Below are 21,153 nucleotides of genomic sequence, written 5' to 3'. Positions count from 1 at the left end.
GTATTATCTATTCTATTGAAAGTAGAATTTATAATAATTATCGAATAAAATTATCAAAATTTTTCACCCTGTTCCTTGAGTAGAATTCAACTTTTATATTAATATTGCTATTAAAATAAATAATTTAAATTATTTGTTGATCCGTCTTGTCGATTGTTTTATTCCTTCGTTCGAACGTGTATACGATTACGTGATAGGTATTCGTATATATAAAAAATAGATATACGGAAAATATCAAATATAGATACGCGTGTAATATGCACGTTATCATTCTCCTTCGATGTTGAATATACCTTTCCCGCATCAACTTTTACTACATGCTAAGCGTCTTATCCACGGTTCCTTTCCCTTTTTGCTTTTAGTGAAGAGCACGTGTAAGTACTGCTATAAAATGAATTCGCATCGACAGCGTTGATTCAGTCAATCGCGACATGTCATAGGAATATTATTTAAATATATCGGTTACCATTTTTTATTAATACGATTTTTTGTTAATACGATAATCGTGATCTTCTTGATTAGACTTGTCCGGATTAGCCTTTTTTCTGGGTTAACGGTATTGAACGTGATAATAAAATAAAATAAAATAAAAACGTAATTCGAATCGTTCGAGCGATTTATATTCGAAAATATAATTTTTGTGTATTTTTTATTCCAACGTTAAACGGTTAAACGATCGAAGAATATCTTCATTCGCATAATGCTATCTACCTGCAAAATATGTTGTAAGTACCTAATAGCAGAATCTATAAATCTAATATTGAAATTTTTCGATCTCGTTAAGATTAAAATATTTCTAATTGACGTTATTTTATTTATAAAATTATTTACAAATATTATATTATTGTTTATATTTAGTAGAATTTTATATTTTTTAATTTACATATATCGTTTATTGTATATTTTGATGGTGATGTTCGAACAGAATATCGATGAAATACCGATTTACTTTGCATTATATTTGATAAATATAATTCGTTTTATAAGATAGAAGAAAGTATCGATTATTATTAAAAGAAATTTGTAAAAATTACGTGTATCGAAAGAAAAAAAGAAACGTATTAAAAATTAATATTAATATCTTGTAACATCGTAGCAGTTTTATCTCGATTGTGAAAATAACGACCGACGAAATACTTGTACGTGAAATATACGTAATGACGTATCGTATTAGACCCATTCGTTTTAAACCCATTAATACATTTTATAAATTTATGGTTAAATTCCTATGATTAAATGATTTTTTATTTCGTAAAATTATTTCGTTAAACAATTTTGTAAAATAATAAAAATGAAATAAAGAATCTTGTTTTGTTTCGTTTTATAGATTTTCTCGAGTTGATATGTACGCGTTTAAATAATTGTTAACATCGATATATATTTAAATTTCTTTTCGTAGAATTTCATGAATATTTTCGTGAATGCGTTAAAAAAAATTGTGTTTCCTAAAAATGCGTTGAACAAAATAAAACATATGTTCGTGTATTAAAAGAAATAAACGTATAATAAAAATGAAAAATAAGATTGTGGTTCGATTTATAAAGAGAGATTTTTTTTTATTAAAAGTAAGGAAAATAACTGGTTTCGTATATATATGAAGGGATTATAATACGTCACAAATCGAAATGAGTTGACAATCGCTTTACGTTATCTTTACAACGAATCAACAATTCGGTCTACCGATATAATCATTCGGAGTAAATCGCACCGAGATATTATTGGTACTTTTTGGCTTCTTGTATTTGGATTTTCCGTATATTGTGATAGATAAGATAAACTCGTTGATGCTGGGTCTAGTATTTGATTAAAGAATCGAGTAACAAAAATATATATATGTTCGTTCGGTTATCGTTGTTTCGTTGATTGATTGGTGATCGTTAATAAAACGAATCGATGGAAACACGTATATATTGTTTCTTTGCTTTTTTTTGTTCCTAATCTTTTTAATATCTATTTTGAGAAGAATATTTTATTTCCCATTTAAGTTGATAACTTTTTGTTCTATTTATTATTATCATCGATCTTCTTCGATCTTCTCTACGATCTTCTTCCGTACGATGTGAAAAAAAAATTCGCGCTATTTTCATAAATTTCGATATGAATGTATGTATTTGTATTTATAGTCATCTTTTTAACGTTTCATTATTGATGAAAGTTCAAATTTTAATTTAATTTATTTTTAATTATCAATTTTTATCTTATTTTTTCCATTCTTTTATCATTATTATATTTCGAATTTTTCTTTGCTGTACGACATTCGAATGAAATTTCGATTATTTTTAAAGTGCATTTTTAAAGTTTTTGACTTTCGTTCGATTTGCCTTACGTATAATTATATAAAAACAAATCGCATATATCGTTATAGAAATCTAACCATCTTGTATAATCTTTTTTACTTCGCGTATATTCATTTTTCAATTTCTCGCTCTTATATACTTATATGTATAATGTATATGTAGATATATGTAGATACGTATCGCTCTTGTCCTTTTTCTTCTTTTCTTTTTTAGCTAGATTTCTCTTCCAGATTCAACCGATTATTCTTTTAATAAAACGCATAAATTGAAATCGAAATTATTCGATGCCCAAGTTAGTGATATGTATAAGGAATTTGACCTTTACCTAGATAAGTTTGTACGGTTCGTTAGACAGCTGCCAATAGGGAAAGGCTTTGCCGCTAATCGTCATTCCTTCCGCGCTGTTGACCTCGAGCTTTCTTCTCTGTAAAACGTGAGTTTATTTATCCATACTATTATAATACGATAAGAGTTTGTTTATATGCAAACAGGTGGAAGAATACCGCAACGATGGATATTTGCGATAATGGGATTTTTAGCATTATTCAATGCCTATGCGATGCGTATTTGTTTATCGATTACGATTACTGAAATGGTAATCCCAATGAAAAATCCGACGCATAACGATCAATATACTTGTCGGATAAATACTACGGAAAATGGAATGGACGATAACGATGTAAAGCCTTCGAACGCGAAAAAATACGATTGGGACGAGATGATGCAGGTAAAAGATACAGGCGCGTTTATATATCTTATAATATACGTACAAATTTATGTATATATAATATAACGTATAAACTAAATTTGTTAATAATGTCAATATTGATTAATTATGATATGTTATACTTTGGATTCTCATATATAATTTTTTTCAATCAGGGTATTATTTTATCGTCGTTTTACGTGGGTTATGTGATAACGCATTTACCTGGTGGAATGCTATCGGAAAAGTTTGGTGGAAAATATTCTCTTGGTTTGGGTATATTGGCGACGGGAATTTTCACGTTAATTACACCGATCACCGTAGAAATTGGAGAAGCGACAGGTTTGATCATTGTACGCCTATTAATGGGCCTTTGTGAAGGAACGACATTTCCGGCGTTAAATGCGATGCTCGCACAATGGACACCACCGGAGGAAAGATCTATGATCGGTTCATTGGTATTTGCTGGTGCTCAACTTGGCACGGTATTTGCAAACTCTTTGTCCGGTGTTATTCTTCGATATTCGATAATAGGATGGCCAGTTGTATTTTACGTGTTCGGTAGTATCGGAATTCTTTGGTTTTTATTATGGTTAGTGATATGTTATAATAATCCGGATACGCATCCGTTTATTTCCGAAAGAGAACGAATCTTTCTACAAGAAAGAATGCGAGCGCATACGCATAAAAAACCACCGTCGGTACCTTGGAGACACCTTCTTAAATCTACACCGCTTTGGGCATTGATAGCGGCGCAAGTTGGTCATGACTGGGGTTTTTTCACTTTGGTCAATGATCTCCCGAAATACATGAGCAACGTGCTCAAATATTCGATCGATCACAACGGATTTCTTTCCGCTTTGCCATATTTAACTATGTGGATTTGCAGTACGATAACATCCTGTCTAGCTGATTGGATGATCACGAATGGTCTGATGTCGCGTACAAATGTACGCAAACTAGGTACTACGATTGCTTCGCTCGGACCAGGAGCATTCATTCTCGGTGCGTCTTACGCCGAATGTGACAAGACGACTGTTGTTATTATGTTCACTCTCGGTACAACGCTAATGGGTATGTATCGATATATTCGTACGATAATTTTGAAGAATCAATCCCCGAGATATGAAATGAATATGAAAGAATGTTAGAACGTCGGTTTAATGCCGAAAAATTTATTTATTAAATTATAAATAAGTACGCGTGATGAAGCGTGATAAAGAGCAATAACGGATAGAATATGACAGAGATAAAGTTGTCTCGTTCTATTCGTTTCTTTATGTGCGATAATTTAATAAGTAATTAATAATTTTATATATATATATATATATATATATATATATATATATATATATATATATATATTTCTCTTAAATTGACTCTCTAAAGATATCTCGAGAATATATTAACACATTCTATGTTTAATGCTTCAGAATTTTTATTCGAATTAAGATTATTGATATTCGATTTACTTATTCTTTTTTTAGGAACATTTTATCCAGGAATGAAGGTAAATGCTCTAGATCTTAGTCCAAATTACTCCGGTACTTTAATGGCTTTGGTAAATGGAATAGGTGCTTTTACCGGTATTTTAACACCGTATATTGTTAGCATATTGACTCCGAATCAGGCTCTTCACGAATGGAGACTTGTATTTTGGATTGTTTTCGGCGTTTTTGTTTTAACCAATATAATTTTTGTGCTATACGCCAGCGGAGAAGTCGAATATTGGAATGATCCAGAATTCGTTAGAACCGAAAAAGAAAGGATACAAAAGAAAGTTATAGATGAAAAAATGGAAAAAATTCAGAAACCTCTTTCTTGAATGGGATAATTGAAAATATTTTTGTTTGATAAATTTCTCATAATTTCATATAACGATCAATGAGCATTGATTTTTACAATTTAAACTATGTACACATATTGTGATATATATATCACACGTATTAATACGTGTAAACAATACACGAACATCGAGTTGATATTCTCAACTATCTATCTTATTACAGACTTACTCGTTACATTTTTTATTAAAGCGAAATAAGTTTTTCATTTATTTTCGTTATCTGGAACGTTATTAATCGGTACAAAAGTTCGTTTTTTTTTATAGATCTAAATTTTTCATTAATTTCTTAGTAAAAGTAAAAATATATCGCACATTTTTATTGACGAAATACACAATATTACGAAATATTTTCTCACGCTTTTTTTGTTGCATTTTTTTTGCGGATCGATCGATCGCTGATATTGTGAAAAAGATATTATAAAATAAAACGTTTTTTTCTATTTCGATCTGAAAAAAAAAATAAAAAAAAAATGAACGAGTTTTTGTACGAATCTAATAATATTACTTCAAATTTCGATAGTTCGCTCTAGTCCAAGTTCGAAACAAATGATAAATCGAATGATTATATGTGTATTAATCCACGCGATATCAGGCGGGAATAAAAGACAGATTTTGTTATTATATATTACATTGATAAATTCTCGCGATTAACGAGATTCAGTGTACCTGAAAAATATTTTTCTAATTACATATCTTAAAATAAATGTGCGCATTGTTAAATATTGTCGGTGAAATAAGTGAAGGGATAATGGAAAATCGTATGTGTAATTGTATATATATAAATATTTAGAATAAATTATATGCGCATGTTATGTATAAATTGAAAATTGGTATACGCATCGTTGATATGTACATGTAAAACTTATTGTTTGTATCGCAAAAGATTAAAAGATAAATTTCTTTTGTCTCTTTAATGGGAAAAGAAATGAAAAGAAAAAAAATATATCTTTGGACTTCCTTTACGTTCGATATGCATGATTAAAATATTTTATCACGTATCGTTGAAACTGTTCGAACTTTGTGTTTAGATTTTTTTTTTTTTGGTTAATTATTTTCTTATTTTATTATAACGTTATTCTTTTTTTTATTTTTTTGTTTTTTTTTTACAAATTTTTTTTACTACAATAATATCGCATAATATTTACAAATATTTTAAATTTTCTACATCGTTTAGTAGTTTTCAGCGATGTTCGATACTTTTGAGCGCGTTATAATTTTTAAAATATTCGTTCGTTCATTTTTTTCTTAATGTATATATACAACACGTACATCGGTTCGTAAAACACTATAATAATAGTGTCTCTAAACTTCTTAGTTTAAAATTCTGTCTCTAATTCGAAGGTAAGGTCCAAGCAATTGGAATATCAAGTTTTTTTTTCTCGTACTTTTTTCTTTGAGTTCGGTATCTCGTCCTATTTGGACTCCAATCGATATTATCTTGAACTTTGCAAGAAATATAACTTGATGGATGTGTACTCTTAATCTGTAAAGATTCTCCTTCGCTGATAATTGCGAATGTGTAATCGGCATGATAATAATCTCTTAATGTTGGCTCGTTACGGAAAGTTTGCATAGCGCACCAAACGTGCGAAAGCAAAGAGGGAAATCTAGAAAGCCAATATTCGGTGAACTTGTCAGGAATATATCCAAGACTTTCTTGAGCTTGCTGACTTAATTCTCTGTAATGATGCTTCTACGATAAATAGTTAAAATTAATGAATATTTATAACGGATTTCAATTTCAACAGTTTCAGCTTTTATTTAATTTAATATTCGAACCTTGTTTCGCAATGCTCTCAGCAGATCTCTAACACTTTCACCTCTATAACTTCTGTATTTTCGAAGATCGGTTGCAACTTCTACATCGATGAGCAATCTCCAATCTCCTTGTACCACACGATTGCATTCAAATTCTAATGCGACTAATGCCGGACTGCTCGTTTCTTCCTTTTCTACTCGATCGCTCACATCCTATAATTAAAAAATCATGAAATTTATAAATTTCAAATGTAAGAAAAAATATAACAATACCTGAAAAAATCCAAGGATTTTAGCAGGTTCCCAAAATATTGGATGATCATGAACAGCCATAACCGGAGGTCGTTCTGATGGATTGTTTGCGATCATTGCTTTTATAAGTATTAACGCCAATTCTTTGTCATATTGAGAAATTTCATCGTGCAGAGCTGTTAAATCATTTTCTCCGCCTATGATAACGACCCGAAACGAAGATAAAGATTAAATGATTGATTCATAATTATAATCTCGTTAATAATAAGCTGAAAAGAAATTTCAAAAAAATAAATATTATGTGTCTTACAAAGAATATTAGCTTGTCGTCGTAACGGATCTCCAAATGGATGTTTTCCGTTAGAAAGAACATAATAAAAAACGCAACCGAGAGAAAAAATATCCACAGCACAAGTCGTTCTATTTCCATTTAACATTTCTGGCGCGATCCAACCATCCGTTCCTGTTACACCTGATCTACGTGAAAAAGATACGCGACCCAATTGAAGTTTTTTGCATAACCCAAAATCCGATATCATAGCTCTCACTTCTCCACGAGGTCCCGGAGTCGATAATAACACATTGTGCGGTTTTATATCCCTGTGCACTATATTAAAATATTAAAATCTTATGTTAAATGCATACATATGTATATGAGATTACTAACGTGAGTTTGGATATAGATATAATAATAATTTAGATATAGTATTGAGAATTTTATTAATCAAATATTGAATTTATCTTTGCTATCCACGATATCTTATAGCATATTTGTATAATGAGTGTCAAAACGTATAAAATTTACCGATGTCAAGAAGATGTAGATGAGCTAATCCTGATGTAGCTTGTCGTAGAATACTTTTTGCCGATATTTTTTTTTTATCGTACTTTCCTGCCACGTAATCTTGTAAAGTTGCTTCGGCTAATTCTAATGCGATATATCTAAACATTCTATCTTGCTCGGTACAAAAATATCGCACAACGTTTGCGTGCGCATCCGATTCTCTGAGTAACGCTACTTCTCGATCGGCGAACGTAAAGCAATCTGGTAACAAACGCTTTACAGCTACGGATCGTCCATCAAAATTACCTCTGAAAATTTAATATCATAATTTCAAGCAAGAAATAAGAAAATATATCGTCTTTCTTTTATTTAATTACCTATAAACGAAAGTTCCCTCGCATCCTTTACCCAAAACTTGTCCGGTATCGAAAGTTATCTTTCCAACCTTTACTATTCCTTCGCCCATATCTTCTGGAACTACAAGTGCGTTCGATCGTGTTCCATAATAATCACTGGTACTATTATTTTCTCGGGAACCCTGTCAAAAAAATTGTTGATCAGTAATCTGATAAAATATACAACTTTTCAGATATGTTCTCTATATCGATGTTACTATCGATAGATTACATATTGTTGATTATTCTTTAAAATATTTAAAATATTCTTAGATATATTGTTGATAGAGTAATCGCTACGATAATTAATTTATATTTTAATTCAATTACAGTTTTATTTTTTGATGTATTTCCTTTAATAATATAATATAATAGGGCGGATAAAGGAAGAGTAAGTACATATTATCATATAAATGCGCATGAGAAATAAAGAAAAGTACAAAAGTACCTGAGACAATTGTTGAAATTCCTTGAATTGTGCGTTTAAATACCAAAACATTACTAGTATGCATCCTAATAGTACGATTAATGTTAATTTTAATCCTTTGTTTTCTTGTTGGCTGAACCAATTCTTGCCCATTGTATAAACATTCTGCATAAATTCACGCCATGATTCGTTACTTGTATCATTGCTAGATTTTTCATCATCTTGTAAACTGAATAATAATTGTTTTGTAGAATTTGAATATCGTAAAGGTAATGTTTCAATCACAGGATCGGATCGACCGGTAATTTGAAGTGGTTGTGGTTCTTGTAATTTATATTCAGCTGGTATTTCATAATGACCTGTTTTTCAATTATTAAATGACAAAGATCAATAATTAAGGAACATTTTAAACTTTAACTTAACTTAAACTAAACTTAATTTAAACATATTCTTTTAATTGTGATTATTACCTAACGTTATAACTGCCTGATATTCATTGTTATATGTATTAGACAAGGGTACATTTCCATTATCATTTTTTCCTAATTGTGGAACTGATAATGGACCTTCGAGCAATAATTGACCAATATTATTTGATATAGTAGCTGTTGTTAAATCAACGAGAGATGGTAAGGCATACAATCCGTGTCTGTGTTGGCCGATATATAATGTTGGGCTATGAAAAGAAAACGTATATCCTGAGGAAACTTAACAATATAGAACGATAATAACGATAATTTGAAATAAAATATTTACAAAAATATTAATTACTAACAATAATTGAATATCGCTCGGTTTGTTTGCAAAACGTTTTAAAATGAGATTTAAAGTTTCATCTGCAACGCTGGTAAAGGGAACTGTTAACAATCCATCCTCTCTTACGATGTATACTGCTATCACAGGACTCTGTACATCTAGTTCCCATAAAATAATTCCCAATTTTCTATCTACAGTGACTATTCGTCCGGTTGAACTCGTCGCGAAATGAACTAAATCTATAAAATGTAAATTATATTATAATATTGTTATACATATAATATGATATATAATATATCAAATAATGAAAATAAAAAAAAAACTATAAGATGATCAAACCATAATTTTCTATTCCTTCAGGTTCCATCTTTGTAGCGGAATAATCATAAAATGTAACATTCCATTTTCGATTCTTCTGTTTACTATCCACCATAATAATACTATATTCTGTACGTCCCATGAAAACAGCATTTTGCATTTCTACAGGACAAGTATTTTTAACTTTATCAAATCCTAGAAGTTGTTCTCTTTGACCAGTTCTAGGATCGATGCCAAACCAAGTATCAATTTTTCTACCGGTATATAATATTCCATCGCTACTTCGACAAGGACTATTTGCCACAAGTTGTGGAATGGTAAATGGTAATTTTTTTAAAGCTTCGGTTTCTGTTCCAAACACATATAAAGAGCCATCCTTTGGATCTGGTAAAAACATTGGCCTGAAACATATATAGAATTTAATATTACAGAGAATATTACAATTAGACCTTAATTGAGAAAGTATAAATATATCTACATGGAAGTTCTTCCAAGTTCAACTGGCACCTTGACAATTGGTTCTGTAATGAATGCTTAAAAAAAGTTAGAATAATTGGATAAAACTTTTATTTTATAAATTATACCTAGTAACAATACCATCATTTTGTCGCCAAAGTACATTTCCAGAACGTTGTTTTATACCGATCAACGAACCATCTAATGTAGAAAATATTAAAAGTGGATCATCTTGTTCTGATATTAATTCTGTATCCCTTTTTTGTTTATACTGAAAGATATTCATTTAAAATTTATGGAGGAAATTTTTTTATAATTTATATTGAAGGAACCAAAGAAATTGATATACCTGTCTCCCAGAAGATTTAAAATAATCTGGTTGCCATGATCTTTCAGTTTGATCACAAATATAAATATTAAACAATTTAATCATCAGAAAAATTAATACAAGCTTGAATCGCATGATTTAATTTTTAATATAATTTATATAAACAATGTTTTGTGTATTATCATATAAAAATCACTTAAATATTTGAAGAAAAATAAATAGTATCTATAAAATAGCAAGATATCCTAATTTTACATCTTTCGTTATAAAAAACGATAATGTTTTCCATCATTTCGTCCAAATTTCTTTAAAATCTTCGGAAATCTTATCTAAATATCTTTCATGAGATAGAATTTATAGAATATATTATTAAAAATTTTGCTTTTCTTTTCCTTCGTATATAATTAATATTATATACATATTGAATATTGTTATATAAATTACATAATGTTTAGTTTAAAAAGCAATAATATTAAAATTAACATTGCTACCCGCATATATGTTAAGACGTAAAGTGATAATTTTAAAGTAAAACGTCACATGGCGTATATTTAAAAAAAAAAATTATGTATATTTTTTTATATGTATAATCTGTTTTTTTCAAATGGTTACATAAATAAAACGATGAGTTAAATAACAATTCTACAATTTATCGTGATTAAGGAGAGGAGAAAACTTTAGAAAAAAAAATAAATACTTCACACGTAGCGAATTATTTCAATGATGTCGCGTATATGTACGTCCAGGCATAGATAATATCATGGACACGTGGCTCTTGTGCGTTCGTGTAAAATATTACATTGTAATATAAATATGTAATTTATAATTTAATTTTCGTTGTATTATAAATAATTAAATGTAAAGTTAAATATCATGTTTATTATTATGTATTAATATGTATTGAATATTTATATTTATTTATATTTATACTAATTAATCGTAATAAGTATAAAAGAAATTGTGAAAAATATTTCGATAAACTATTGTAAATAATACTATAATAATATTAATACTGTACATAAACTAACGTAATAAAACATTTATTTATTTAATTATATTTTATAAAACATCTCTATATAGATATAGATTGTATCAGATGACATGATAAAGCAAAATAGCAATATAAAAAAATATGAATAATTTTGAGCAAAGTATCAACTTTAAGGCAGCATATACAATATAGGATAAACTTGTGATACCTTTATTAAACATTGCTCTTATCGGTATATACACACACACACACACACACACACACACACACACAGAGAGAGAAAATCTGTATATATAAAATATTACATACGCAAATGCAAAGGTTGATCATTGAGAATAAACGCATATTCTTTGATCGTTTTTGACATAATTAGAGATTAAAGCAATGATATTGATACAAAATTATAAATATATAATTGCTGCAAACAACGGTGTAACCGAAATTCGTTATGATATATTAAAAGATATTTGGATATAGACTGATTATCGAACAAAACGTTTTAACCATGAGCGTAAAACATAGTCCAAGAAAAATAACATTAGCCATGATAAAAGGTGAGACTAATTTAGATAAATAGATAAAATTTGGTAATATATATCCATTTTATAGAGTTAACTTAATAGCAATGACAAAAATTAATCGATATTTTATTTTTTTCTCCTTAAGGTAAACCTATTGCTACTTCGGTTCCTGTAATTCATTATCATGCTAGTGATGATGAATTAGAAGAAATATATCCTAGTACTGACGAAGAAAAACAATTAACACCGGAACATGAAAAAAGTTCATCTAAAGTGAACTCTCAAACCCCATCGAAATGTGCTCATGAATCGGATATTTCTGAAAATAATTCAGAATCTCGATCCATCAGTACGGAAAATATTTTACTAGAAGGTACACCACCGTCTCTTGATCCATGGAAAGTATTATCAGAAATTAAAGGAAAAATAACTAAGACGTTTGAGGAAAAATTATGTGAGATAAAAAGTGATAAAAAAAAACGACGTCATTCTAAAGGAGAAACTTCAAGTATTAGTGATTTAGAAGATCAAGGATGTATTACACCTTGTGATGAAAAAATAAATGACATTCATCGAAGAGGTAATCCAACTAAATATGTAGGTTTTTCTGGAATTAAGACTGGTTTGAAAGATAAGAGTTTACAGGATGAAAGTGTAGAAAGTGGTATTGAAGCTTCTGAATTTTCTCAGAATGTTGATGAAAATACTGTATCTTCTTCAAGGAGTGATTTATCGAATATAAAAACATCTAATATTGATAACTACACCACTTTTCCACAACAAACGCAATATGCGTGCACAGTAGCATTTTCAAAACGAGTAAATTTCAAAACTTTGTTTTCACAATTGATCAAACAATTGATTTGTCAAGCAACGTATAAATCTGTTGCGGTTTTTATTGCCATTTCTTGCATTTATTATATTATACCATTAGCAGAATATTTATTGGGATTTGTAATGGGTATCTTTATGACTATTATTTTTTATGACATAGTAACAAAATTCAAAAAGATTTTAACCACTTTGCCCGATGAAACGTATTCTTCTAGTCTACCGATACCTGTTTTGGAAATCCCAGCTGTAGAAGAACATGCTGTGATTGAAAGATATCAAGGTTGGTTAAATGAATTGCCCTGTAATTATGAACCAAATAATTATCATGTGGCGCGCACAAAATCAGTGTTCTTTAGATTAGAGGGAAATATTTTGCGTATTATGGAAACTAGGATGAAAATACCAAAGAAAGCTGTCTGGGATGAACCTAAACACAAATTAAAATTTGTCAGAAGAAGAGTTTATAATTTAACTGGGGCAAAAATAGAACTTCTTCCCTATGGACTAGCTAGAAGAAGAAGATGGAGTAAAAAATATCCAATTTGTATAGTTCTTAAAAAGGAAGCTTTAATTTGTAATGTAATATTGAAGAATGCAACTGATGATGAATGTTCAATGAATAGTTATCATGGTAAAATGAATCTAAAAAGAAAGATGAAATATAAATCGGATAAAAAATGGGATGGAGAAATACAAGATGCGGATGAAATTTTATTTGTTAATATGGAGAATGAAGAACCAATTATAAAACAAGATGTTTATGACATTGAAGATGTAGAAAATACTGATGAAGATGACAATGATAGTAAAAATTATAATTATGATCTAGCTAATGATTATATTGACAATGAATGTGTAAAATATGAAGAATATTTTATGGAGAGAAAAGAGAAAGAAGAATATATGGAAGAAAAGGAGAAACAAAAAAAAGAAAGATATTCTAAGGAGGAACAAAAAAGGGATGATAAAGAAAAAAAAGATGTAAATAAAACTTATGTTTGCACAAATAGAAAAAAAAAGAAACGTAGAGAAACGCTAAATGAAATGAAAATTTGTAAAAGATGGAAAATGAAAGATGATTGGGAAGAAGAAAAGCAAAATAGAAGAAAAGAACGACAAAAGGATATACGGAAAGAGAAAAAAGAGGACAATGAGATACAAGAAGAGGAAGAGGAAGAAGAAGAGGAAGAGGAGGAAGAGGAAGAAGACGAAGAGGAAGAAGAGGGAGAGGAGGAAGAAGAGGAACAAGAAGAAAAAGAAGAGGAAGAGGAAGAGGAAACAGTGAAAACAAACCTAGAAGAAAAAAAAGAAAATGAAAGTGAAAGAGATAGAAAAGTGATTGAAATAGAGAATGGAAAAAGAGAGATAGAAGGGAAAAAAAAAGAAATACAAATGATAATTGATAATAATGATGATAAGAAGAATTATAATGGCTATGATAATGAATTGCACAGAGAAAGAAAAAGAAATGATAGAAAAAAGAAGCAAAAAGGAAAAGGTGAAGGGGAGAAAAAAGATTATGAGGAACAGGAGGAAGAGGGAGAAATGAAAGAAGAAGAGGAATTTTACAACATTGACAAAAAAAAAAATGAAATAAAAATATTTATTTTTGCTAGAACTGATCGTGAAAAAGAAGATTGGTATAGGCGTTTAGTTTCTGCATCTCGATATATTAAAAAAAAGGATTCGTTATTATTTACGCTCGATACATTAAATACTATATCTAGTATTCATACAACGCTACAGAAAATCAGTACCGCAGAATCAAAAAATTCTCTTTCAAGTAGCAATTCGCACGAAACTGTACCTGAGCTAAATTATAATGCTTATATGGCAAAATATTTGGATAGTAATTATTCACCTATATCGGAAGATAAAATTTCCATGTCTGCTGAAAGCACGCTTTGGATTAATTGTTTAATAGCTCGTATACTTTTCGATATACGCAAGTGTCCTGAAACTATACATCTTATACAGGATAAAATACAACGTAAATTATCCAATATAAAACTACCTTATTTTATGGAGTGCCTTTTAGTTTCAGAGATAACAATAGGACAAGGAGCTCCTATTATTCATAATATAACAAAACCAATGATTAACGAAAGAGGTCTCTGGCTTAATTTAGATATAACGTATAAAGGATCTTTGACCATGACTGTTGAAACAAAATTGAATTTAATGAAATTAACAAGAACTGGATCAGTTCCAGATGATACACGTATAATTATTTCAACAAAAGAAAACGAATTGGCAACTAAATCACCGATTTTTGATAGTGAACTAGAAGATACTCCGGAAACATCTACAGAAGATGATTATGATACTTCCAAACCGCAATCGTATAACACGGTTAAAGAAACAACGTAAGAAACAACACAATAGTAACATCTCATTTTTCGTCGTTTCGTTCTTTAGTCATAATTCATTTGATTTTCCTCTTTTATATTTTTTTCCTTTTTATATATTTTTTTTGAAGGTCTTCACAATCTTCCGGAAAGAAGTTCCTTAATATGGTGGATAGAATAGCAGCGAATAAATATTTTCAACATGTAAATATATGATAATTTCTTACAATTAATAATAACACTTAAATTTATCTGTAAATATTTTGTTTTTCATATTCTTCAATGTTTTTTAGGCAACCGAGTTATCCTATGTTCGAAGAGCTATGGAAGGTGTTTCGAATATGGAGATTCGATTGATGGTTACTGTTTCAAGTATTGAAGGTTGTGTATCGATAAACATTCCACCGGCACCGTCCGATCGTTTGTGGTATGGTTTTAAACCTGTACCGAAAGTTAATCTTACCGTAAAACCAGCGGTTGGGGAGAGAACAGTTAATATTGTTTATATAACAAAATGGATAGAAACAAAATTACTCAGGGAATTTGAAAAATTAGTTGTTTTACCAAATATGGATGATCTCATTTTACCATTGTGTCCTAATTATCCTTATACGACAATGCAGTAGTAATAAACGAAAAGTATTGATTGTTGTATCGTATTGAATGTAATCCGTCGATAAGTGATCTATTTGTATATCTTCATCAGATTTATAATTGTAGATTTGATTAGTAAATGATAAATATATAATCGTGATGAAATTTCGCGCGTTTATGCTCCAAATGATAGTAGATTGCGACCTACTATAATATATCCTTATATGTACATTATAGCTTCAAGAAAAATTTTATGACAAAAAACCCAAAATGAAATTGAAAAAAGTTCAAAAAATGCTTATATAAGTTTCATATATAATAATAATGAATGAAAATTTAAAAACAAATTAACGATAACTAAAGTTGAGCATCAGATATGTTTGTCAATTTTTCATTAATCAATTCTTATTTATTAAATATTGTTTTTTACTGTCAATATCATTTCATAATTTTTTAATTTAACAAATTTTTTTCAGTATGTCAATTATTGATAATTTTCTTGGGACCATGCATTATTTATTTGTTGCGATAATGTACAAAAATTTATATTATATTTTTATAAAAACAAAAAATTCATTGCATGGAAAAAAGCCACTAATCGTTATTTATATTTATTGTTATACATATTTATCAATATATTTGTAGTAGTATTAGATAGTAATAATAGTAACAGAAATAGTACTAGTATTAATAGAAATACTAAATATTACTATTTCTACCGCTATTATTACTACTACTACTATTAATAATAATAATTATACTTATAATTTATCAATAACATAAATTATAACATCATAAATTATTTTGAAGATATAATATTTAAAAACTGATATAATCCAGTATAAATATATCGTTACACTGTCGTAAAGTAAATTTCACGAACGACATAATTCCAAAATATTAAACAATTTAAAGTGTATATTTTTATATTTCAAATTTAGCATTATAATTGTCAATTTTGTATACAAACTAAATTTCAAACTATAATTTAATAATATTTTTTGTGTTTAAATTATATGATGTGATCTTAAAAAAAATATTTTAATGTATAATACAAATGAATTTACCTAAATTAAAATTCTAATTTTATATGCAATTAAAAATCTAATATATATATATATATATATATATATATATATATATATATATATATATATATATATATATATATAAAACAAATGTAAACTAAAATCGTATATATATATATATATATATATAATCGTTTAACTTTCCAAATCGCTTATAACTAAATGAAATATCCATTATATTAAATTTTTAATAAATTATATAATTAAGTGGTAAATCTACTCAAAATTATGACAAGGATAAATAGAAATTATCAATTATGTTGCTAAAAATTGTGTATTTTTTACAAAAAATTTCCACAAAACAATATCACAGTTTGGAGATCGATATCATATCATTCAGAATAGAGAAATAAATTATTTACAAGATTTCGTTAAATGAATATACTAACTTCGAAGAACACACGGCGCACTTTCTAACTCGCGGACTGTTTTAGCCCATGTTTCTATTCTCGGTGCACAAACCAAAACAAGATCACCGAGTCTTCGTTTAGCCATTATCACAAACTCGCCCTGACCATGGCGTGCGTCACAAGCGGCTGGTACTCTTATATGAATATTTCTGTGATCATGGAAATCGGTGGCATCTGCATCATTATTCTGTTTTAAAGTAAATAATATTTACACGAATTAATTCATAAACAAATATAAACAAATGAAATGAATTTATCTTCGTTAATTTTTTTGTATATGTTGAATTATATATATATAGGTAAAAAGTAAATTATAAAGGGAAATTTCGAACATAAAAAGATTATTTCAAATAATTATAATAAACTTCATCTTATCATGTAATAATGTCTAATTCACTTGCAATATTTAAATATTCATGTATTTGTTTGAACAAAAATCTTTCAAAAAGCTATATTTCATATAATACTATTTTCTTGGTTTTTTATGAAACATTATTTAAACGTTTAATAAAAAATATATAGATGTATAATCTTTAATTTTATAAAAGTATAACATGGAGTATATATTATAATATAAATTATAGTAATAAATATAATTACATTATTGTATATAGAATATAATTAGAATTGAATAAGCAATTAAAAAATAAGAAAGAAAACTTTACCTCGTTTTCTTCGATTCGACGTAAAATTTTTGTTACTCTAAGGACAAGTTCAGCAGCTTCCAAATTCGGTTGTTTTTGAACGGCACTCACTGTACCTCTGGCTATGAAGTCGCTTTGACAATAAGCTTTAGCTAATTCATCCATAGAACATGGCCTACAATCTTCTTCTTCATCATTAAATCGTCGTGATATTTCTTTTCGACTATCAATATATCGTAATTCCAAATCGTATTGTAGTCTCGCATCATGATATTCACTCGATTCTTCTGCTTCTATATAAAGTGCTGCAGGTTGTTTCTTTGCGTGAAAACATCTGTGCGAAGCTTTATGTTTGCCATCTCTTGGCGAATATACTGATCGAAGTTTTCCACCCGTTTCCAAATATACTCTTATGGGTCCTGAAACCTTAGTACAAGTACGAAAACCAAATAACTGAAAAGCGCTATTGTTACTAATCGGATTGATATCGTTTTTCATAATAATATCATCTTTTTTTCGAATGAATTCATAATGAATCTTCGATATCAATTCATTTAAAATAGGAGGCGAAAGAACTACACGTAAAGCTCCTCGTGGATAACGCCATAATATTGTTCCTCTGGAACATCGTAGATATACTGGTCGAACACCGCGACCACCGCCACCACTGAAAGAAAAAAAATAGAGATAGAAAAAGAAAATATTTAAAAAAACATATTAATTATTTAATATCTTTTTACACGCTATATTTCAAAACATATCGATCTTTCAATTTTATTTCAATAAATTATCAAAATCTTGAATAGAAATTTATTAAATTTAATCCATTATATTAAATTTGAATAATTACAAAAAAACGATTTTTTTTGTTTTTTTATAATAATTATTATTGTAATGATTATTATAATGATTTTCGATAATTATTGTTAATCATATAATTATTTTTTTTTTTGCTCAATTTATTTTTTTTCTTTCAAATCATATACATATATACTCATATATACATATGTATGTAAGTTAAGTATATATATCATATACGTGTGTGTGTGTGTGTGTGTGTGCGCGCGCATATATATATATATACACACACACACATATATATATATATATATATATATATAAACACACACACATATATATATATATATATATCATGTGTACATATATGAAAATACAAAGTTCATATATGAACTTTTTATTCTTTCTTATAAGAGGAAATGAGATAAATCGAATACTCTAGGTCCATTCGATCTTTCTTAGATTTGCTTGTGTTTGCTTGCTGGATGGGGAAAACCGGTTTCATTGTAAGTCGGGCGACTGGTTTCACGCTTAATAAAACTTTGTATATACATATATATATATATTTATTATACATACATTTTCATTCCCCGTTATCATAAGGAATTTTAAAACACGTGCGCGTGCGCGTACACACGCATACATTTGTGTAACAGTTAAAAAAAAATGTATTTGCAAATTATTAAGGTTTTTTTCACGAGGAAAGTCTAATTAAGAAAAAGTCAACTGTGTGGATTACAATTGGTTATTGTTTAAAGAAAATCAAAGAGATATCGAATAAATATAATCACAAGTATATAATTTTATTAACGTAAAATTTAATAAATTCGTATATCAATAGAAATCAAATAAAGGATATAACAGAGAATACTAACCTTCCAATCCAATCACATTGATCGGCAGCTTGAAGGGCAACATGCTCATAGAAAGGGGCCGATGACACAATGCTAATGAGTAGCAGTAAAGATAATAAAAGCACCGAACAAAGCATGAACGTAAATGTTCTCATTTTTTTCCTGATTTTATATCGTACTGATTATATACGTTATATATCGAACTGAATATACATTTGAATTTGCATCTCTGCTTTACAATAGTTTATTGTCCAATATTTGTTAGATTCCAAATTAGATTTCATTTGTTACAGACTACAAAGTTTCAATATTATTAATTTCGTTTAAATAATTTTTTAGTTAAAAATCGTATATATGTTTTCTTTATATACATACTAGAAATAATAAAATTCGAAGCATACTAAAGATTATATAGATGCGTGTATATACAAATTTGATTACACAATGAAGTTTTTTTACTTTATTATAAATTTTAATAAACAAATTCACTGTAAGATGATTTTATTGATGTTAAAAGAAAATATGATACTTGATTCAAGATTTAACATTGTTATTCAAAAACATGCACACAGCGTAACGATGTAGAATGCCTAACCTTAAAAAATGAAATGATAAAACAAACGTTTATTAGACGAAAACGTTAAATTAATTAATAATGTCCTCACGTTTCTTCACTTGTGTAAACTACTTGCTCTCGTTTCTACACTGCGTCTTCGAATCGCGTGATGGTAGTATAATCGTGTATGCACGACGAACGAGACAGAGAACATTTGAAGGATCATACTTGCCATGTAATATGTTAAAAGATTTAGTTATAATGTTATACCAAAATTTAACCATACGAAAACTTTCAATAGTTGTTCAGCTATACGTGCCAACACTGTTTATACATATAACTTGTGTACAACTATTTTAAAATCATGTCGTTTCGTTGCACAATCGCTCGCTCGCCGATACGAACCGATACTCACTCACTTTCTCTCTAGTCTGACGTTCTTTACCATGCTCGTTAGAGTCCACTTCGACTCGAGTCGACTCGTTTTATCTCGACTGGCTTCGCTGTTGACTCTCGCCCTTCTCTCCTCTCTGGTTAGCTCTTCGAGTGGCTTTGTCATGTTTCTGGTCTCGTTTCATTTTTCGATTCTTTTCAATGCTGTCTCATCAACATGACAGCATTAGAATATCTGTTAATTGTTATATGTTACTTATAATGTTAAGAAATTTTTTTTTTAAGAAACACAATTTAATTTGATAGTAAATGAAAATTGAATCATCGATAAATTAAAAATTTATGATATTTTTCTTATTTACCATATTTTATATAAGATAATTGTTATTTAAAAATAAAAGAATAATAAAAAATATACAAATGATCAATCAGTTTTATATTATTTGATATTAATTATATTTAATTTTATATTACTTAAATATCTATTAATTTATGTTATTTCATGAAAATCATTATTTTTAACATACATTTTTAATGATATATTTATATATCTTATGTAGATAGAAAAAATCAAAAAGAGATAAATATGAGAATGAAAATATGAATTTATATGTGAATATTGATAAACGATTAAAAAAAGATACGCGTATATATAACTTTTTAGAAAAAAGACATATCATTTTAATATAAAAAATGTTGATTTTTATTTTAATAAAAAAAAACAGCGGTATTAGTGTATAATTACAAATTATTTAGTGATTTTATTTAATGATTTTATACAAAAGAAAAATATATTAAA

The 21,153-nt window shown here is 28.3% G+C and overlaps 5 protein-coding genes across 15 annotated transcripts in view; 3 read left to right on the top strand and 2 right to left on the bottom strand.

The window, feature by feature from the left end:
* Positions 1-21,153, top strand: part of LOC133667295 (baculoviral IAP repeat-containing protein 5) — a 38,906-nt gene that overhangs the window by 2,204 nt on the left and 15,549 nt on the right. The gene's annotated exons all lie outside the window — the stretch shown is intronic.
* LOC107994617 (putative inorganic phosphate cotransporter) lies at positions 248-5,569 on the top strand. Of its 2 annotated transcripts, none has more exons than XM_028665146.2 (4): positions 248-374; positions 2,789-3,024; positions 3,180-4,077; positions 4,491-5,569. In XM_028665146.2, the coding sequence occupies exons 1-4, from the start codon at positions 281-283 to the stop codon at positions 4,826-4,828; spliced, it is 1,566 nt and encodes a 521-aa protein (XP_028520947.1). In that variant the 5' UTR covers positions 248-280; the 3' UTR covers positions 4,829-5,569. The 2 variants fall into 2 exon arrangements, with proteins under 2 accessions (XP_028520947.1, XP_016907100.1); XM_017051611.3 differs by lacking the exon at positions 248-374 and adding an exon at positions 389-725.
* On the bottom strand, positions 4,821-11,367 carry LOC107994616 (serine/threonine-protein kinase/endoribonuclease IRE1). 4 transcript variants are annotated; one of them, XM_062085101.1, is made up of 14 exons: positions 11,021-11,367; positions 10,345-10,384; positions 10,124-10,266; positions 10,018-10,072; positions 9,561-9,940; positions 9,241-9,460; positions 8,936-9,141; positions 8,487-8,824; positions 8,021-8,181; positions 7,665-7,951; positions 7,170-7,466; positions 6,881-7,056; positions 6,629-6,820; positions 4,821-6,542 (listed from the first exon to the last, which is right to left on the bottom strand). In XM_062085101.1, exons 3-14 carry the CDS (start codon positions 10,158-10,160, stop codon positions 6,180-6,182), a joined length of 2,712 nt encoding a protein of 903 aa, XP_061941085.1. In that variant the 5' UTR covers positions 10,161-10,266; positions 10,345-10,384; positions 11,021-11,367; the 3' UTR covers positions 4,821-6,179. The 4 variants fall into 4 exon arrangements, with proteins under 4 accessions (XP_061941085.1, XP_016907099.1, XP_016907096.1 ...); XM_017051610.3 differs by having other exon boundaries at positions 10,018-10,060; XM_017051607.3 differs by having other exon boundaries at positions 10,137-10,266; positions 10,345-11,367.
* LOC107994615 (testis-expressed protein 2) lies at positions 11,473-15,776 on the top strand. Its single transcript, XM_017051606.3, has 4 exons — positions 11,473-11,868; positions 11,981-15,035; positions 15,149-15,221; positions 15,311-15,776. The coding sequence occupies exons 1-4, from the start codon at positions 11,820-11,822 to the stop codon at positions 15,641-15,643; spliced, it is 3,510 nt and encodes a 1,169-aa protein (XP_016907095.1). The 5' UTR covers positions 11,473-11,819; the 3' UTR covers positions 15,644-15,776.
* On the bottom strand, positions 16,955-20,459 carry LOC107994627 (meteorin-like protein). 7 transcript variants are annotated; one of them, XM_017051627.3, is made up of 5 exons: positions 20,071-20,459; positions 19,781-20,000; positions 19,427-19,699; positions 17,775-18,420; positions 16,955-17,296 (listed from the first exon to the last, which is right to left on the bottom strand). In XM_017051627.3, exons 3-5 carry the CDS (start codon positions 19,558-19,560, stop codon positions 17,084-17,086), a joined length of 993 nt encoding a protein of 330 aa, XP_016907116.1. In that variant the 5' UTR covers positions 19,561-19,699; positions 19,781-20,000; positions 20,071-20,459; the 3' UTR covers positions 16,955-17,083. The 7 variants fall into 7 exon arrangements, with proteins under 7 accessions (XP_016907116.1, XP_016907115.1, XP_061941087.1 ...); XM_017051626.3 differs by having other exon boundaries at positions 19,781-19,995; positions 20,071-20,448; XM_062085103.1 differs by having other exon boundaries at positions 19,781-20,452.

This window comes from Apis cerana, linkage group LG14 (assembly GCF_029169275.1).
Source record: "Apis cerana isolate GH-2021 linkage group LG14, AcerK_1.0, whole genome shotgun sequence".
In the NCBI taxonomy this organism is placed as follows: Eukaryota; Metazoa; Arthropoda; class Insecta; order Hymenoptera; family Apidae; genus Apis; species Apis cerana.
This window is presented reverse-complemented; position numbering and strand designations above follow the sequence as displayed.